Genomic DNA, 17,191 nt, shown 5'->3' with positions numbered 1-17,191 from the left:
TTCAACAAAACTCATATAATACCAATCATATAGAACGTAGACAAATTTAAAAGTATTTCAGCATAAAGCTCAAACCTACCTATATACAAGGAATTAACTAAGAAATCCTAGTGCCCGATAGGTCCAAGGAGAATAACGAGTAGTGCACAACCTATGGAACACACTAACTTAGCCGCCTAGCTATACTAAACCTAGTCCTCTCCTAAGCTCTCAAACCCCTAAACTAGTCCTAGTACTCTAATAATCTCTCATCGGTCATGTCCTTCAACAGGCAAAGCAAGGGGCAGCCAAGAGTAACTTCCCCCCTCGATTTTGGCCTCCCTCTACTCCGGCCAAAACCACCACGGAGGTTATTGAGAACCAAAGACTAAGAAAAAAAAGTCTAAAAAAAATAAACAAAAAAACAAAAAAAAACAAAACTATTCCCATATGCCTTACACTCATTGTCCACCTCCTCCACCAGAAAACTCCTTCGTATCCTCCGGTATTCTGTCCTTCCACCTCCGTCAACTTACCTCTTCTCCTGTCCGGTTAAAGGCTTCTGTTGCCTCGAGTCACCTATGTTGGGCCTACTTTTCCTTAGGCAAGGCAATATGGGAAAAGATGATGATCAGAGTCCCGCGAAAGTCAAACCCTAACCTAATCCTCAACTCTAATCCTAGTTCTCCAGGTCTTCCTATCCGCTGTCATGTCCTCCGACAAACCAAGCTCTATAAGGTCCTTCGCTATTTGGTCCTCCCACCTCATCTTAGGCCTTCCCCTTCTTCGTATGCCTTCAACGTGAATAGGTTCCGCTCTCCTTAGTGGTGCTGTTCAATCCCTTCTCCTAACATGGCCAAACCATCTTAGGCGCCCTTCTCTTAGCTTATTAATGATGGTCCCTACTTCAAGTTCGGCTCTAAAAACACCCGTGGGGATATGTAGTTGTACTTTTCAGTTTTTTTTTATGTATTTGTATTTCTTTTAAATGAAATTGAATTACCAGAATTAATGTTTATTAGGTTTAAATTGACAAATTTTATCCTTTATTACCTAAATAAACAAAAATATTGGTCTATTTTATGAATTAAACATGCTTTTAAAAACTTACCAAACTAAACAAAATACCCGTGAGATTTTTGTAGAAACCACACGGATTCCCTTACCCAATCATATATCACCACTTGGCCACTACCTTTCACTCCCCCAATACCACCATCTTCTGTAACACCCCATAAATTAAGGTAATTCAAATAGGTATTTTTAATCTATATGAACTAAAATATAAACATTATGATATATAAGTTATATCTATTATATGCCTGAAGTACCAGTCAACTAGTTAGTGCCTTTATTGTACACAATAAGTTATTTTAGGGACTAATGTATCATATATGTAAAGTTCATATTTATTATTATTAGATAAAGTTAATCAAATAGATATATATGTAGAAATTTAAAAGAAAAAGTGAATGAAAAACAAAAGGGAAGTTAACAGAAGTATCTGGGAGCTCCTTCTACAAACACGACATATACTTAGTGTGTGAAAACATGGTGTCCTGAGTATGTGTCCCTCTCGTGAAGATATCTAGCTCAAGATTAAAGAGAAACTTGATTTTAGCTAACTAGAAAGTAAAGTAGAGTGCTTTTGATCTTTAATCAGGAGTAAATCAAGGTATGAATTTTTCTACTAGATATAATCAACCTGATTTTTGTAGAAGATCTGAGTCTCAACTTACTAGTTGAGATATTATAGATAAAGATGGTGTGGTAATCTTATACCACCATGTTTTAGTCAAAAAGAGAAAGATATGTTTTTATAAGATTTGATTATACAAGTTTTGCTTCATATAATTTACTCGTGATTTGCAACAAGTTGATTGGAATTGATGTAGCAGATACATGGATGTTTACTTAAACAAAAGAAGTAATTTTTTATAGTGAATAAAATCATGTAGACAAGGTATTTGATGTAAAGCCTCAAAGAAAACTCGAGTTTCAGAAAAAGGTCATATTAGCTATGGGATATTTTGTAGTTAGAAGCTGATGGAAAACAGCCCAAAAGGAATAGATAGTTGTATTTTAACCTTTAAGTGATACGTGTATTATGCTTTGTGTATAGGTGATACAAGAGATCAACCAAGTTTTACTTAAAAGCTAACGGTGATTATAAGGTGAGTAACGGATAGAATAGAATGATAGGTAATATCCGGAATGCATCTAGATATGTATGAGGGTATGTACTTATCACATTACCAGAAGGTTATTTTATACGGGATTGATCTAGATATCTCTCGTATGAGTATGTCATTTATTTCATGAATGTTGAATGCATAGAATTACCAGAAAAGGAATTCCTTACATACTAGAATGTGACTTTGAATTTGTTTCAGATCACAACAGAAAGAATTTAGATTATGCATTCTTTATATGCTAGAACCCGTTTACTCACTAAGTATTTATACTTACCGTTATATATGTTTTTTTTTAGGTGAGACAAGTTGAGCCCGAAAAGATCCAGGGAAGGGTATAGCTTAGCACTAGCGGTGTTGCTCGTTGGATGGGTAACGAGTATCTCTTATGCCTTCCTTTGATACTAGTTACGCCCTTTTTGTGCAACTTATAAAGTTGCAAATTAAACCAGTTTGTAAACCAGCTTTTGAAACATATTATGGTAACTATATAGGGTCATGTTGTAAGTAAGTAAATATGTAGTGCTATCCATATCAGTTTGTAAAAGGGTTTTTGCAAGCAGGTCCTAGTAAAGTATGAATAGTCGTTTTGAAACAAGTAAGAAAGTAGTGTTTGCATCAGCTTGCAGCCTGGTCTTGGTCAAGCTTAAACTTCATGTATCTTGAACCTGGATCGTCATTTTGTATGTAAATATGATGTTGAAAGTAGTACTGAATGTTTTGTTTTAGGCTGAGATACGCCAAGGGTTGAGTCGACTAGTGAGCAGATTCACTACTTGTATGGTTGGTCTTCTTGGTCACTCCAAAACCAAAAGAAAAACTACCTGATCGTTTGTCCGGTTCATACCCTTAGCGTTTGATTATAAAATACGAGCTGCATATGTTAGTTGTATAGCTTCCCCTTGGTAGTCCATGTCCAGAACCACCACCTAATGCTTTTTGTCCAGTTATATCTCGGCTTTTGGTCATAAAATGAAAAGTAAATATATAGGTAGCTTGGATACGTTTCTCTGGTTCAAGTTAATGTTAAACCACCGGATGGTTTTATATAATAATGGTTACATATTAAAGTGTGTCGGGTGGTAGTTGTTCTTAGTGATTGGATCAGGAAAAATCTTTCTAGTGAGTTTACATCATAATATAACTATACTCCTGGTCAAAACCCGCGAGTCTTTACTAGTCCGGTATTTTAAAGATCTTATTCTCTAGCAGTGTTATTACATGAGTGAGCTCCATATTTCTGGTCCTTTTTGGTGCTCTGTACAAAGAGACTCCACTAATGGTTTTGTCCAAATTATATCGTAGTTCCTGATCATTTAACAAGAGTCGAATTTTATTAGTTAGCCTCCTACAGTTTCAATTCGGGGTTTATGTTGAAACTATTTGATGGTCTATGTCAAAACCTTCTGATGCTTTCTGTCCAGATTATATCTAGCTTTTAGTCACAAAATGAATCAATACTTATTAGCAAACTTTAGATGATCTTTATTGTTGGCTCATGTCAAACCACCTGATGGTTTGTAGACTAATTACTCTGTTACCAAAGATCAGGTGGTAGTCGTCTTTCAATAGTTGATGTAAAATCTGTTCATCGGGTTTACATGGTAACTACACTCTGCCCCTGGTCATAACTCTTGAGTCATTAGTTTCAGTCTTGTGTTTAGAACTTCATCTTATATTATGTAAAGGTCTCGTGTCTGGAGCTTTGGTCATTAGAATGGTACACGTGTAAGTAACAAGTCATGCACCAAGTTCTATTTTTGAGATTATACACTAGTCGATAATAGTTACAGTTTATAAAAGAAAAATAACAGAATATAAATGTTTTTTTTTAAATAAAAAAAAAAAAAATTTCTCGGGCGTTTCATCTTCCCTTTTCTCTTTGATCCTTTTGCATATTTTTTCTGGAAAAAAGACACGAAACCACCATTATCTTCTTCTTTTTCCCAAAACATCTCCTTGAATCTGATTTATTGATATATACGTTTGATTTTCTTCAAACTACTCATATAGAAAGGTCCAGAAAAACTCTTTTTCCTTTTCCTCTTCTGCTGCAACTACATATATAAGAAGTGTTTACAGATCCAAAGTTGTCATATGGTATGTTCGCAAGTTCCTTATTAGTCATCAGGGGATTATTGATCAATGTTATTAATGCAGTCAAGATGTTAAATATGATGGAATAAGTTTGGAGAAACTACATGGCGGAGCACAAAATCAGCTCTTATAAGAAGAAGATGACATACTCCGTTTCTTATAGAAAGCAAGGTATCAAGAGCAAGGTATAAGAGCACACTCGATCGGACCAAACCTGAAGTCGTGTATCATTTTTTACTACTTTATCCATTCAGTTGGGTCCTTTTCACCTCCTCTTTCTAGATCATTGTTTTTCGTTACAATGTATAGATTAGTATGATTTGCGATGTTGATCCGACAAAGCAAGATTAGGGACTTAAATTCTTGCCGTTATCAATTTTTTGAAATTTAGTCATTGTTTTATGCGACATCGTTTGATATTTGCCATGACAAGATTTGATATTTCTATAATAAAATATACAAGCTCTTAATCTTTCACTGTAAACAAAAAAATCCAGGTATATATCCATTCTCCATTCTTTGAAAGTTATTTAAAATTGTCTCAACAAGCTTTGTGTAAAGCCCTTTTTAGCCCCTCCACTAATGTATATATCAACTGATTGATTTTATGCAAAATACAATTGCAAAATTTATAATAATTAACTTTATCAGAAAAAGAGGTTAAATATATGGAAAACTACGGTTTGAAGAATCATCAGCTTAGTAATTAACTTTGTTGATTCGAATGATGGTTTATGTGACATTTTTTGACCGCTGGCAGAAGGAGGTTAAATATTCATGTTTCTTTTTTACAAGAAATCTGCATAAAAAATTGAAAGGGAAATAAAAAAAAGAAAGAAGATGGTGGTGTTTGGGGGAGTGAAAGGTAGTGGCCAAGTGGTGATATATGATTGGGTAAGGGAATCCGTGTGGTTTCTACAAAAATCTCACGGGTATTTTGTTTAGTTTGGTAAGTTTTCAAAAGCATGTTTAATTCATAAAATAGACCAATATTTTTGTTTATTTAGGTAATAATTCCCATTTTATATGTTTTTTAACATTATTTTATATTATTGATGTGATAAATAAATAAATAAAAACATGCAAAAGAAGCAGTTATCTAAAAAAATACAAAGAGAGATGCAGATATGAATTTGATTTAAATGAAATATATATTTTATTTTTTGTAAAATGAAATAAAAGAATACAACTTTAAATAATAAAAAAATGTTTTAATTGGCTATAGCAGGTAACCGGTCACATATTAGGCAAACATGTATAAATTTGAAAAGTTTGTGGGTAATACATCTCTATATTCCAGTTTAATGGGCAACCGTGTACAAAAAAGAAAATACGTTAGGTATCCAGTGATTAATCCATACTTTTTACCGTATTCTGAAGGGTATACTAATGTCCACAGCCTCATCCTATATTACCTTTCAGATCAACTAGTTTTTGTGCCCGGGCTTCGCCCCGGGACACACAACGATACGTAAAATTTGCAATTATATAAAATAATTACGTAATGATAAATGTACACTACAAAAGCATCTGAAGGTTAAAAAAAGGTATACAACGAACAATAAAAAGTGTTGTAAACGAATATTTAGAAGCTAACTAGATTATTATAACGAAAATGCCGCTTTATAGTATTATATTCGCCCGTGGCGTTGTCCCGGGAAACGTTTCGTTTATTGTATACTATAACATGTAAATTTTGATATCGACCTCTTTAACGTTTCTTATGCGTACTTGTACTTTTGAGGTTTATCGGACTATTTAACCAATTGAAAAAATATATAAAATGACGAAGTTAATAAAATTATATTTACTTGGCTTGAAATTCATTGAAACAAATGATACAAACGTACTAATAAATCATGAAACATATAGAAAAAAACTAACCAATTACTATGATTAATATGAAATTTATCAAATTAATATATATAAAAAATATTTTAAAAAAAAGATAAATATTGATGTGAAATAGTATTTTGAAAAACGAAGATTTGTAATAAAAAGGTTAAACTTGTGTGAGGCAATCACAATGATAAATGTGAAATTATAAATCAAAAACGTTTTAAAAAAGGTGTTGCAAAAAGTAGAACCCGAGTGGAAAGTGTCATAGGCATCATGTTACCACCAGAAACAATTCAAAAGTTGTTATTTGTTTGCTGTAACTTTAATTTTAACCATTTTAATTGCTTTTAAAAGAATTAAGGGAAAAAAAAATTCAAGAAATGGGGTGGGGGAGGGAAATCGAACCCGGGTAGAGCGTGTAGAAGGCAACTTGTTTAACCAACTGAACCAATTGCCCATTTGTCTTTATATTTGCAGTAATATGTATTTAAACGCTTTAAAGTTTGATTAAAATAGGCATAAAAATTATAGCCCATAGTTTACATAAATGGGACATGCAAATTGACCAAAATACCCTTAATGAATTAAATCATCATCAACTCTTAATATTAAACGAGAGCAAGTACCTGCGCGTTGCGGCGGTGAGATGATGGGGTGATACGTCATAGAGTGAGATAGCCAAATGTCTTAGCCGTACGGGCTCCGACCTCGAATTTAAAAATTCGTCAAAAGTATATCGAATAATATCTCTAATGAAAGAGCATGAAATTTTAAAAACATCCATATAATTTTTATAATTTATCGATGTACGGTTTGTGAGATAAAAAATTTTGAACGAATTGGAGGAATAAATGATTTATGGATGAGAGAGAAAAAAGATGATTGGTTGAGATTTGAGGAAAGAGAAATGGTATTTGGTAATATAGAATTGATAGAAGGGGTATTTCGGGAAAGTAAATGTTGAATTGAAATTTGAAAGTTGAAACCCTATTTGCTTTATAATATAGTATAGATTACACAATTAGTCCATTATATTATAAAATATCTCTACTTACCTTTTTAAATCAAATACTTTAACCTACACGGCTACACCAATATATGTCACCACCACCGTCATCGTCGGCTCTCTGCCGCATTGCGCGGGTAGCATGCTCGTATATATATACTAATGTCAGTTATGCTAATTTTGACCCCAAAGTTTTGGACTAAAACAAGTAAAGCTTGCTAAATTTATACTGTTGTCTTTTGGTACACAAATCCAGTAAGATATACTCGTATAATTCAGCTGAAAGTGAATTTAGAAATTTTCTTATGAACTTAGGAACCACCAAATAAATATTTGTTACAATGCTACTTTCAAGATTTCTACAACACCACTATAAAACAGACATCTAAAACCTCGGTTTTTCTCTGTAAACAAAACTAGTTGCTTATGCCTTTTACACAAACACCAAAATTCCAAATCGGAAGAAAACTTTAACTGCAATTATTAGTATTGGGTATGACGATAGCATGTCATTGATTCAAGATGCTATACTCCAACTCGTGATCTTCTCCTTGCGTTTGCTTAAAAAAAGAAAGGTTCCCTGGATCTCCTTCTTCAAGTAAGCGACTTGTAGGAGTATTTGGTGGGTATTTGTCTAAAATATAGTCAATTTCATCCCCAGTCATCTCCATTTGACGAAGAAGAACCTGTAATGCAAGTGAGCCATACATGTTGCACTATTAGTCTAATTTATACTGGCATGAGGTAATTTGAACTGCAATACAAGTAATATGGAAGTATTCTTGTAACTTTGTAAGAGAACATTAAAGGCTGTAAAGCATAAGTTGGTTGGGACAGTAGTGGCAAATGGGCTGGCAAATGGTATCAGGTCAAACAGGATTGGCAAGTTAGCCCAAAGACACTTTTTCGTCCTTTGAAATCAAAATCTGTACGAATAATGCATCAAGTTTGATTATCTTTGATTGTATCGGTAATAATTTAGATATATGAAGGTTGAGTGCATAAAGACTAAAGAGTACCCATAGGTTCACTTTAAACAGGTTCAACCCCTTTTCCTTTTTACTCAAATTTTCTTTTAGCATTTTAAACAAAATTATAGCCCAGATGGATCCACTCATGAAACTTCCACATATTGTTAGAATGATAGTTTCCTATCTTATCATAGAAACTCTTCTCAATATATTACATTATTACCAACTCCTGAGTCTTAACAATTCCTTTAATTAGTGTATCACTATTTTAATCTCTGTATCCGATGAAACATGACAATGTTTGGTCAACTACATAGTTAAAGAAAGCGCGTTCCAATAATAGTCTAATGATGAAAATGGCACTCCATGACTCATTAGTCATTACTGATAAAGGGAGACCCTTGATAATCAGATCTTATATTAAATTTTCCATAATGACACCAATGGGTAAATAAGTCATTTTAGTTTATAAGCTTGCCGTCATTAATCATATTTGACAAAAAAATCGACAATTCTCCAACGAAAAAGCGTTAAAAACAAAACATAGAATATAATTACTACATTACCTTTACAGTTTTCAGCAAAGCGGTATGGTGGCGTCTCAGCAAACCAACAGTCTTTCTATACATGTTAGATACCAACTCTTCTGTTCTTTTTGCAATTTCATCATCCATATGAAAGTTGACTGGTGGTTCTATTAAATCATAATCATCATATAATGATTCTTCAAAGTCTAGCCGTGGGCCCACAAACTTAGGCAGCCTTCTCCATGGAGGTGGGTCCCCATGTATTGCCATCGGGTTCTCCATGTTCCATCTGAAGTGAAGAAAAAAAGATGTCAGATTGTTCCTTCGTATATCTAAAATACCCCTCACATCAGTTGAATTGTGATGATCATAATGTGTAACTTTACATTGTGATAATTTTACGAGCAAGCCAAGTTGCATCCGCAAGGTAGTTTACTGATGCCTTGGATGTATCCCTCCCAAAAATCACCTCTTCAGCAGCTCTCCCTCCGAGTAAAACCTGTTAATGTTGGCAGTAAGCGCTTATGTTCCTTCCTATACAACATGCATAGTAGAGGTCGCAAAATGGGTGGGTGGTCAGGTACTAGAGGTACATGTTGAAATGGGCCCCAGTTAATCCGGATAACCGTCCTTTTTTAGATTTTTTGATAAATATCTAGTGTGTCAATTATGAATAAGAAAACTATCTCACGATCTATTTACACGATATGGTCTCATTCATTAGAAAGAAAAATTGGAACTTTCAAGTTTCGATCGGTTTGCCCTATTCAATCCAGTTCCTCTCATACTATTATTATACTGAACCTTTTTAACCCATTAGAGATATAACACAACACAAATTGAGCAACTCAATCAAATGGGTAGAAATTACCACCAGTATATAGATAAAGAATTTAAGTTCATACCTGTAGGCGGTGAAGCAATTGTGGCCGTCGTTCAAATAAATACTTCTCATCATCGAGTCGATTAAATACAACTTGTGATAGTGTCTGCACACACATGCAATAAACAAAATCATTAGATAAAAAATCCATGGAATTGTGTGCTACTTTTCAATGGTAAAGTTCATCTTTGTTTACGTTGTGAGCCATATTTATATGTTGACCACCTGAACGAAGTGTACATAATATGTTGACACATAACAATGTTGCAAAATGATAGGTAAACCTTTTCTCCAAATGAAGTATATAGTAAAAGATCAATAATATGTCTTTATATAAAAGCGATCTTAAACCTGGCCACGAGGATGAATTGATATGCGATCACAGGGTTCAACATCTGCATTCTCTATTTTTCTTATAAGATGGGAAGTCAACGCAGTTCCCACTTCGGTTGTGGCTCGACGACACTGACCCTGATGACCCAAATCTAATGCAACACGTTTAGGGCCCACGGTTAGCCGATCAACAGCTTCACCCACATCTGATTGAAGGATTGAGCTATGTTTGTTCCTGACAGCTACAAGAGCAGCCTCTTGAAGGAGCTGAGCCAACCTTGCACCACTCCATCCTGATGGATGATTGTGTAACATTTCAGATATAAACATTACTGATTCAGATATAGAGATTTATGAAAACTAAATATAAGTCTCTCTTTCTAATAGATCACAAAGAATTAATGTATATGATTGAATTAATTAACTTAGAATTAAAAGATCCATATAAATAGGCTTGGATAACAAAGTAACCTGATCATATTAGAAAACTAATTTGATATAACATGGTAATTGCTCGTACTATACTACCCATCCTAATCCTAATCTTAATCCTAATACCATTCATATTGTCTAATACTTATCATAATTTCATGAAACAAACCAAAGAGGCGATCAACCAATGTGATCATCATATTATATTGCACCCTAGATGTTACAATCTATTTATCTAACTATTTGCTCTCTTTTGTGAGTACAAAGTTATTAAAAAGGGAAGGGGTCTACAGGGAAACACATACCAGGAAGGTTTTGGGCAAAAACGGACAAATCAACAGTTTCTGACAGTTTTACTTTGCAGGCATGGACTTGCAATATTTCCAACCTCCCTTTTGCATTAGGAGGACGGATTCTTATCTAAGAAAATAGCACCAAATAAAGAAAATTAATCACAGATGACAAATAAAGTTCACATAATATCCATTTTGACCTGTTATCCAGACAGCTCGACCCATCCATTTTGTTACCATTACTATTCAATAGCAAAAATCCAACCTTTCGATCAAAGCGACCAGGCCGGAGAAGCGCAGGATCCAACAAATCCTTACGATTTGTAGCACCCAAGAATATGACCCCTTTTCCCGTATCAAATCCATCCAGTTCTATCAACAGCTGGTTCAATGTAGTTTCCCTTTCTTGTGTAGCAGCATTGTAAAGATCATCTGTCTTATCACTGAATATTCCCTGACGCCTAATTAACAAACAAAGGAATATAAATTACAATGTTTCAAAGATGGACATATGTGTTTGTATGAAGATGAATTAACTCGTTTGGACTAAAACATACTATAAAGAGGAACAATGCATTCCCTTCATACCAAAGCAAGTCAATATATGACTCGGTTCAGAGGTTGATATAAGTGTTGACTGTTAACGAACGATCTAAAATTCCCCTCCAACTTCAAGATAGAATAATAGAGGATTTCAATGGGTCAAATCAATGATGTTAGTATCTTGTTACGATTACTGCTGAGCAAAAAGGTAATTCTAGATTATAATTTGTCAAAAAGAAAAAAGTTGCATTAAGTATTTGGCTTTAAAAAGAAATAACTATTGCGCCTATTTTAGGATTGAGGTTGCATCAAACAAGAATCCAGTTCGGCAATGTAAACCATGACTGCTAATTAAGAGCATTGAAAAGAAGTAACCATCAAAGTTATTTGAATGTCAATCTTAATGATCAATTAACTCAAACCAAAATAGGTTATCTGATATCTCCAGGATAGAATGTCTAAGAAAAAAAGAAACCAACACGAACACCAATACCTTGTAGCTAGTGCATCAATCTCATCGATAAAAATAACGGATGGCTTGTTGACCTGCGAAAACCAAACGACCAATTCTTTTATTAGTAGAGTTTCATACTTGCGAAACCATTTATTTTCCATGAGGAATTAGTTCAAATTTTTTAAATTCAAAGTTTTTAAAATCTTATAACATGTTTTTACCAATAATCTAAAGGCAGTATTAGTTAGATATTGATATGTCATCAAAGTTTTTTGGGTAAAGGTTACCCTAGTTAACTGATATGTCTTCAAACCTTGTTAGAAATAAATCAATTCTGAGTTTGAATATAAAACTACATTATACTAAGAGGGGTTGTAATCACCTTGGCTCTCTTGAACAAGTCCCTAACACGAGCAGAACCAACACCAACCAACACCTCGACAAATTCTGACCCAGCCATTTGGTAGAACGGAACACCAGCTTCACCAGCTATAGCCTTGGCAACAAGGGTCTGAATCACATCGAATTAAGTTTCTTCACATGTGTATTGAGGATATCCAATAAATTTTGCAAGACAAGAACATGATATAGCTAACCTTGCCGCATCCTGGAGGCCCCTCTAGAAGTACCCCATGAGGAGGCTTTATCCCCATCTTGTCAAATAGTTCAGGGTTCTTCAGGTATTTCACCAACTAATTTGAACAAGTATCATGAGGAAAAAACATAATCAGCTTATAACAGATATAACCTACCTAACAATCATATGTTACGAGAAAATTAAAATCAATTTCAATCGACACACAATGCTTGATGTTAGAAAACTGACGCATATTTTTACCTCTTGGAGCTCTTCGACTGCTATTTCGATACCAGCCACATCGCTAAAAGTAACTCCGGTTGAGCCCTACATAAGTTTTCAAAAAATATTTAGTAATACATTAAAAAAAGAAGATAAACAATCTGATCTCTGAAAGAATGTGCTTAACAATTAAGTATCACAAATTTATATGAAACTAACATCAACTCGAGCTTGTGGTTTAGACTGAGAAAATTCAATCCCTTGCCATATGTCCTGCAACATCAACAATGAATTAAATACAAACTACAACTCCTAAAGTTCATATATTAACAAATAAAAAACTATAGAAACCATATCTCACCCATTTCCTGAAATTCTTGGGCCTTCTAGAGAGAGTGAAACGAAGAAGAATAACCATGCAGACACCAACCAGCAACATAGGTCCAGCAATTTTTGTGGCAGAAGAAAAAATCCCAAATGTATAAAATTCATTGAACTTGGAGGTAATCCCGCCATAAATAAACATGTCTAATATGACATCCCCCATTCTCTCTAGAACACCAACAAGAACTTCCAAAGGAACAGTGAAAAGTGACTTGGCGATAGGCCAGATGGCATATACGGTCCCTGCATAAACAAAACTGGCTGCAGCAAATGCTGCTGATGCTAAAAAGCCACTAACAACAACAGCTGCTGCAGCAATTGCAGCTGTCACTGCACCGAGTTCCACCATCACCCTGCTTGATATTGATGATGCAACTGGATTAGGATATTGTGGCACTTTTGCCATCCATGTCTGCATCACAATTTAAGAGAAGGATATAATAAGAATGATGTGTAAAATTGCTCTACTGCTTGATACTCAGTTTTTGTTGAGGGTTGGTATCAAGCTGATTATTTTTGACACCTAGATACTAAAATGATCAAAGGGAACATAGGTTAAGAAAACACTAGACGGCTAATAACTCTCAATACACACATAACCACCCCTTTATGATTAGAATTGCATTTTGTCGAGCATTAACCACACTATAGCAGTGTCTTTATTTCAAGAGTAACAACATATTACACTACTTGACCATCAACTGAATCTTAAGAATCTACACCAGTGTATCTCAGCTCTTTTAGATGATAAGTATACAGTAAAGGACCGGCAAATGATGTTTCTTATCCTTTATGCTTCATTTCTTAACTCATTGTCATGTGCCTTATTCTTGACCGTCTAAACCAATAATGATGAGTCAGTAAGGGTGTTTGGATGTACATGTAAATGTAAACTCACAATAGTCAAATTTGAGCGTTCAGGCTGATTATAATTTTATGAAAATATTAGGTGTCTAGATAATCACATTTGGAACGCGGTAACAAATCATAAGAAAACGATTTGTCGAGATATGTATAAGCTTAACTAACTAGCAGTCTAGTACTATCTTTAAGCAACCCATAAAAGCACATTCAAACACCCCTAACTGCAACCTAGTTACATGCTATAAGCTAAAATTTACGAAAGGCTATATCATGGATGAATGAAATACCATTTTTTGTGTTTCTATTTCATATCGTGGTCCATTATACTCCTTCAAAACACTTTGTACTTGAACGCCGTCTAGTTTTACTGACCTAAACACAATCACAAAACCATCAACAACCCACCAAAACACTTACCAAATACCACATAAAATAAACTTTACTATCTAAAATCCAATATATTCACCACTTAGTCTTCTGCAAATTCTTATCTCCAGGAATCTCTTTCAACATCACAATAAAATCCTTGTAACCATTAACAGCCCCATCATCTTCCTTAAAACTCAAAAACTTTATCATATCAGTCTCTATAGCTTTCTGCAAATCCTCAAAGCTCATTCTTGGTAACGTATCAAACTCCGTATCGAACGCGTCTTCTTCTGACAATTCCTCAACAAATATCTGCTCAGGAACATAAAGCTTGCCCTTAAATTTCCTCAAAATATCATTCAAATAAACATCATCTTTATACTCCATTCCATCACTTTCTTTCTTAATAAATCCATTCGAATTTCGCCTTTTATTCGCAAAATCCTCTTTTTCTTTCAATGTATACAATTTATCACCAATTTTATACCTGGGTTCTACTTGAGAAGGATTTTCCTTCAATACCCTTGTCACAAAATCATCTTGGGTTATACTTGACCCATCATTATTTTGACCCGAAACCGAAGTTCGACTAAAAAGGGCATTGAAAATATGCAATCTTTTTGGCCTAATTTGAACAAAGTTTGAATCTTTTTTCAGTGCGGTTTTGAAATTGAGTGATGTGTGAAGGATAATGGTGGATTGAGATGAAAAAGGCTTGGGTGATACAAAATTGTTATCTGTATGTATATGTGTCGAAAGCATGTTGGATTAAGAACTAGGGTTTATTGAAATTTTTGGGTTTTAGAGAATGTGTGAGATGAATTTCATGGAAAATTGACTGAGTATGACCTCTGTGTTGTGAAATACTGTAATCTGTAATGAACAATGAAGTTTATCCGGATCCGGGTATATGAACGGGTCAAACTTTGTATTCGACAACCGCATGGCGGCATGGGACCAAGTAATAATAAATGGGTGGTGATATTAGTAAAGTCTTGATAAATTTACCGTAAAATACAAATTATATACTGTAGCATACGATACTAGTATTTAATAGATACGAGTATTTGTGATATGAATATCACCACGAGCTCGTGTACAAACTTGAGTCATTTGTGCTATGCGGAAGATTTGTAAATATGTTTTGGTGGAAGGGCCGTAAAGGCTTTAAATTGAGTGAACAATAATGAGCAAGATTATCAAAATATCGAAATTGAACGGGTGTTAGAGTTGAAAATAATACCGAAAGAAATTTAGTTTATGTATCAATTTTTGGTTAGAATCATCTCATTTCAGTATAGCTCGTAGAAAACTAATATTAGAACTTACTTCTCAAAAGCTTTATGAACGATTTGGTTTCTATAAAGAAATGAACTTATCTTCAATTCTATATAAAGCTTTGGATTAGAAACCATGGTGACAATGCAATACAAATGAGCATATTTTTCTTATTGCCTTTCATTACATCTTTTTTGTATAGTACAAAAGTAAAAATGCTTTATTACATATTAGTATGATATCGAACAATAAGTCCAAATAATAGGTCAAGTGGTGATATATCACACCATCAATAATAAAATGTGAACCTGGTAGATAAATCTCCTATCCAAATAAAAAAAACAGTAGAAATTAACAAAATATAAGTATAGGTCATTGTTTTGAAAACTTTGTCATTTTCAAAATGATCTGTTGGTTATCATCTAGAACTGAAACTTGTTAGATATAATATTGAAGGTGGTCAAAAAAATGTTCAGATTCGATTATAGAATCTTCTGGTTAAGTCACATACATTTGAAATTCTGAATCAGTAGCACGGTACCCGCAATACGGCAACAGTGGTTGTGACAGTGTCGAGTGATGTAGGCAGAAATATTTTAGATGATAAGAGTTTAATGTGTAAATTAGTAAGATAATGGTTTAGAGTGTAAATTTGTTCATCTATATCTATACTAGGTTATAAATAATTTACTCTGTCCAAATTCCTCAAAAAAGAACTTGATAACCTCAAGCTACCCTTTTCATTTATTCATTAGTTTAAATATATCTACCTAATATATTTACTAGAACGATACTCGCGCAATGCAGCGGGTAATGACGGCGGTGGTGGGCAATTATTAGTGGTGCTGGCGTCGAGTAGTTTAGGTTTTTGATTTATTGTGGTTTTGATGAATTGTTGAAACTTGAAACTTAAAATTTAAACAAAAACTCTATTTGCTCTGTAATATAGTATGAAAGTTGAAACTTAAAAAGTTAAACAAAAACCCTAGTTGCTTTATAATACCTTTTTACATTAATTACTTTTACATCAATAGTCACACGCCACCGTCGCCACCACCCCCACCCCTATCGACATCGTTGCCACCACCACCAGTCGTTGTTGTCACATTGCCGCATCGCGCGGACATCTATCTAGTTAGAGGACAAGTTGGTTAATTGTCAATAACTATTTTCATTTTAAAAAATTATTAATGACAATGGAGTCATTTTCAATATAACTATCTAATTTATACTTCTATACTTATATGTAAAGTATTTAGACTACCCTCAACTAACAAATTTAAAACTCTTCAAATTTTAAGTTAAGTTAAAATCTTGACCATCCATCTTAAACTTAACAAATCTAGACTTTAATTTTGTACTATACAAAGGATATTGTGGTCATTTGACACACTTTTATAATAAAAGGACAACAAATGATCCCTTCACATTTATAGTCCCTTCATATTTTTTCTCTGTTCGTTTTTCATTTATCTCGTCATATTTCGAGAATTTGCTAGAATTATAACATTCGCTGGTGTTAATCACACATCTAAAACTCGGGAGTTAAAAACATGAGTTAAAGTATGAACCATCTTCTCCGCCAATATGTTATCAGTCTCTATAGCTTTCTGCAAATCCTCAAAGCTCATTCTTGGTAACGTATCAAACTCCGTATCGAATGCGTCTTCTTCTGACAATTCCTCAACAAATATCTGCTCAGGACAATTCCGTATCAAACTCCGTATCGTTGCTGGAGACCTACAACAATAATCAATTTTTCCTTTTTTTTCTTTTATATTTTTTCCTTGTTTCATTTTTTGAAAGTGAAAGATTATGTTTATACTATTTGGAATGGGATTTATATTCGCATATAAAAAGAGAGACCGAAAGAAAGACTTATGAAATACCTTGTGGCTTGTTTTTAGTGTGGCCGAATGATTTTACCCTCACGTGGCAAGCACGTGAG

General features: G+C 34.0%; 1 protein-coding gene and 1 long non-coding RNA gene across 2 annotated transcripts; one reads left to right on the top strand and one right to left on the bottom strand.

The window, feature by feature from the left end:
* The first annotated feature begins 1,559 nt into the window (after positions 1 to 1,559).
* Positions 1,560 to 2,480, top strand: LOC122598975. The gene is made up of 3 exons (XR_006323811.1): positions 1,560 to 1,654; positions 2,102 to 2,153; positions 2,471 to 2,480. It is a non-coding gene; the product is annotated as an uncharacterized LOC122598975 (long non-coding RNA).
* Positions 2,481 to 7,387: 4,907 nt separating this feature from the next.
* On the bottom strand, positions 7,388 to 14,817 carry LOC122599936 (probable inactive ATP-dependent zinc metalloprotease FTSHI 1, chloroplastic). Its single transcript, XM_043772555.1, has 15 exons — positions 14,063 to 14,817; positions 13,884 to 13,968; positions 12,710 to 13,144; positions 12,568 to 12,621; positions 12,388 to 12,453; positions 12,146 to 12,241; positions 11,932 to 12,060; positions 11,589 to 11,641; positions 10,818 to 11,013; positions 10,565 to 10,679; positions 9,846 to 10,120; positions 9,517 to 9,600; positions 8,998 to 9,110; positions 8,651 to 8,900; positions 7,388 to 7,799 (listed from the first exon to the last, which is right to left on the bottom strand). Exons 1-15 carry the CDS (start codon positions 14,725 to 14,727, stop codon positions 7,623 to 7,625), a joined length of 2,793 nt encoding a protein of 930 aa, XP_043628490.1. The 5' UTR covers positions 14,728 to 14,817; the 3' UTR covers positions 7,388 to 7,622.
* Positions 14,818 to 17,191: the final 2,374 nt, after the last annotated feature.

The sequence above is a fragment of the Erigeron canadensis genome, chromosome 5, assembly GCF_010389155.1.
Source record: "Erigeron canadensis isolate Cc75 chromosome 5, C_canadensis_v1, whole genome shotgun sequence".
Taxonomy (NCBI): Eukaryota; Viridiplantae; Streptophyta; class Magnoliopsida; order Asterales; family Asteraceae; genus Erigeron; species Erigeron canadensis.
Note: the sequence above shows the minus strand (reverse complement) of the source record. Positions and strands in the feature narration are given on the sequence as shown.

Excerpts from the sequence above, each read along its gene's own strand:
- LOC122599936 (XM_043772555.1), bottom strand. The coding sequence starts at position 14,727 with ATGCTTTCGACACATATACATACAGATAACAATTTTGTATCACCCAAG. Across the intron at positions 12,622-12,709 it reads CCAAGAATTTCAGGAAATGG|GACATATGGCAAGGGATTGA; the intron begins GTGAGATATGGT and ends TTGATGTTGCAG. Across the intron at positions 9,601-9,845 it reads CAATTCATCCTCGTGGCCAG|ACACTATCACAAGTTGTATT; the intron begins GTTTAAGATCGC and ends ATGTGTGTGCAG.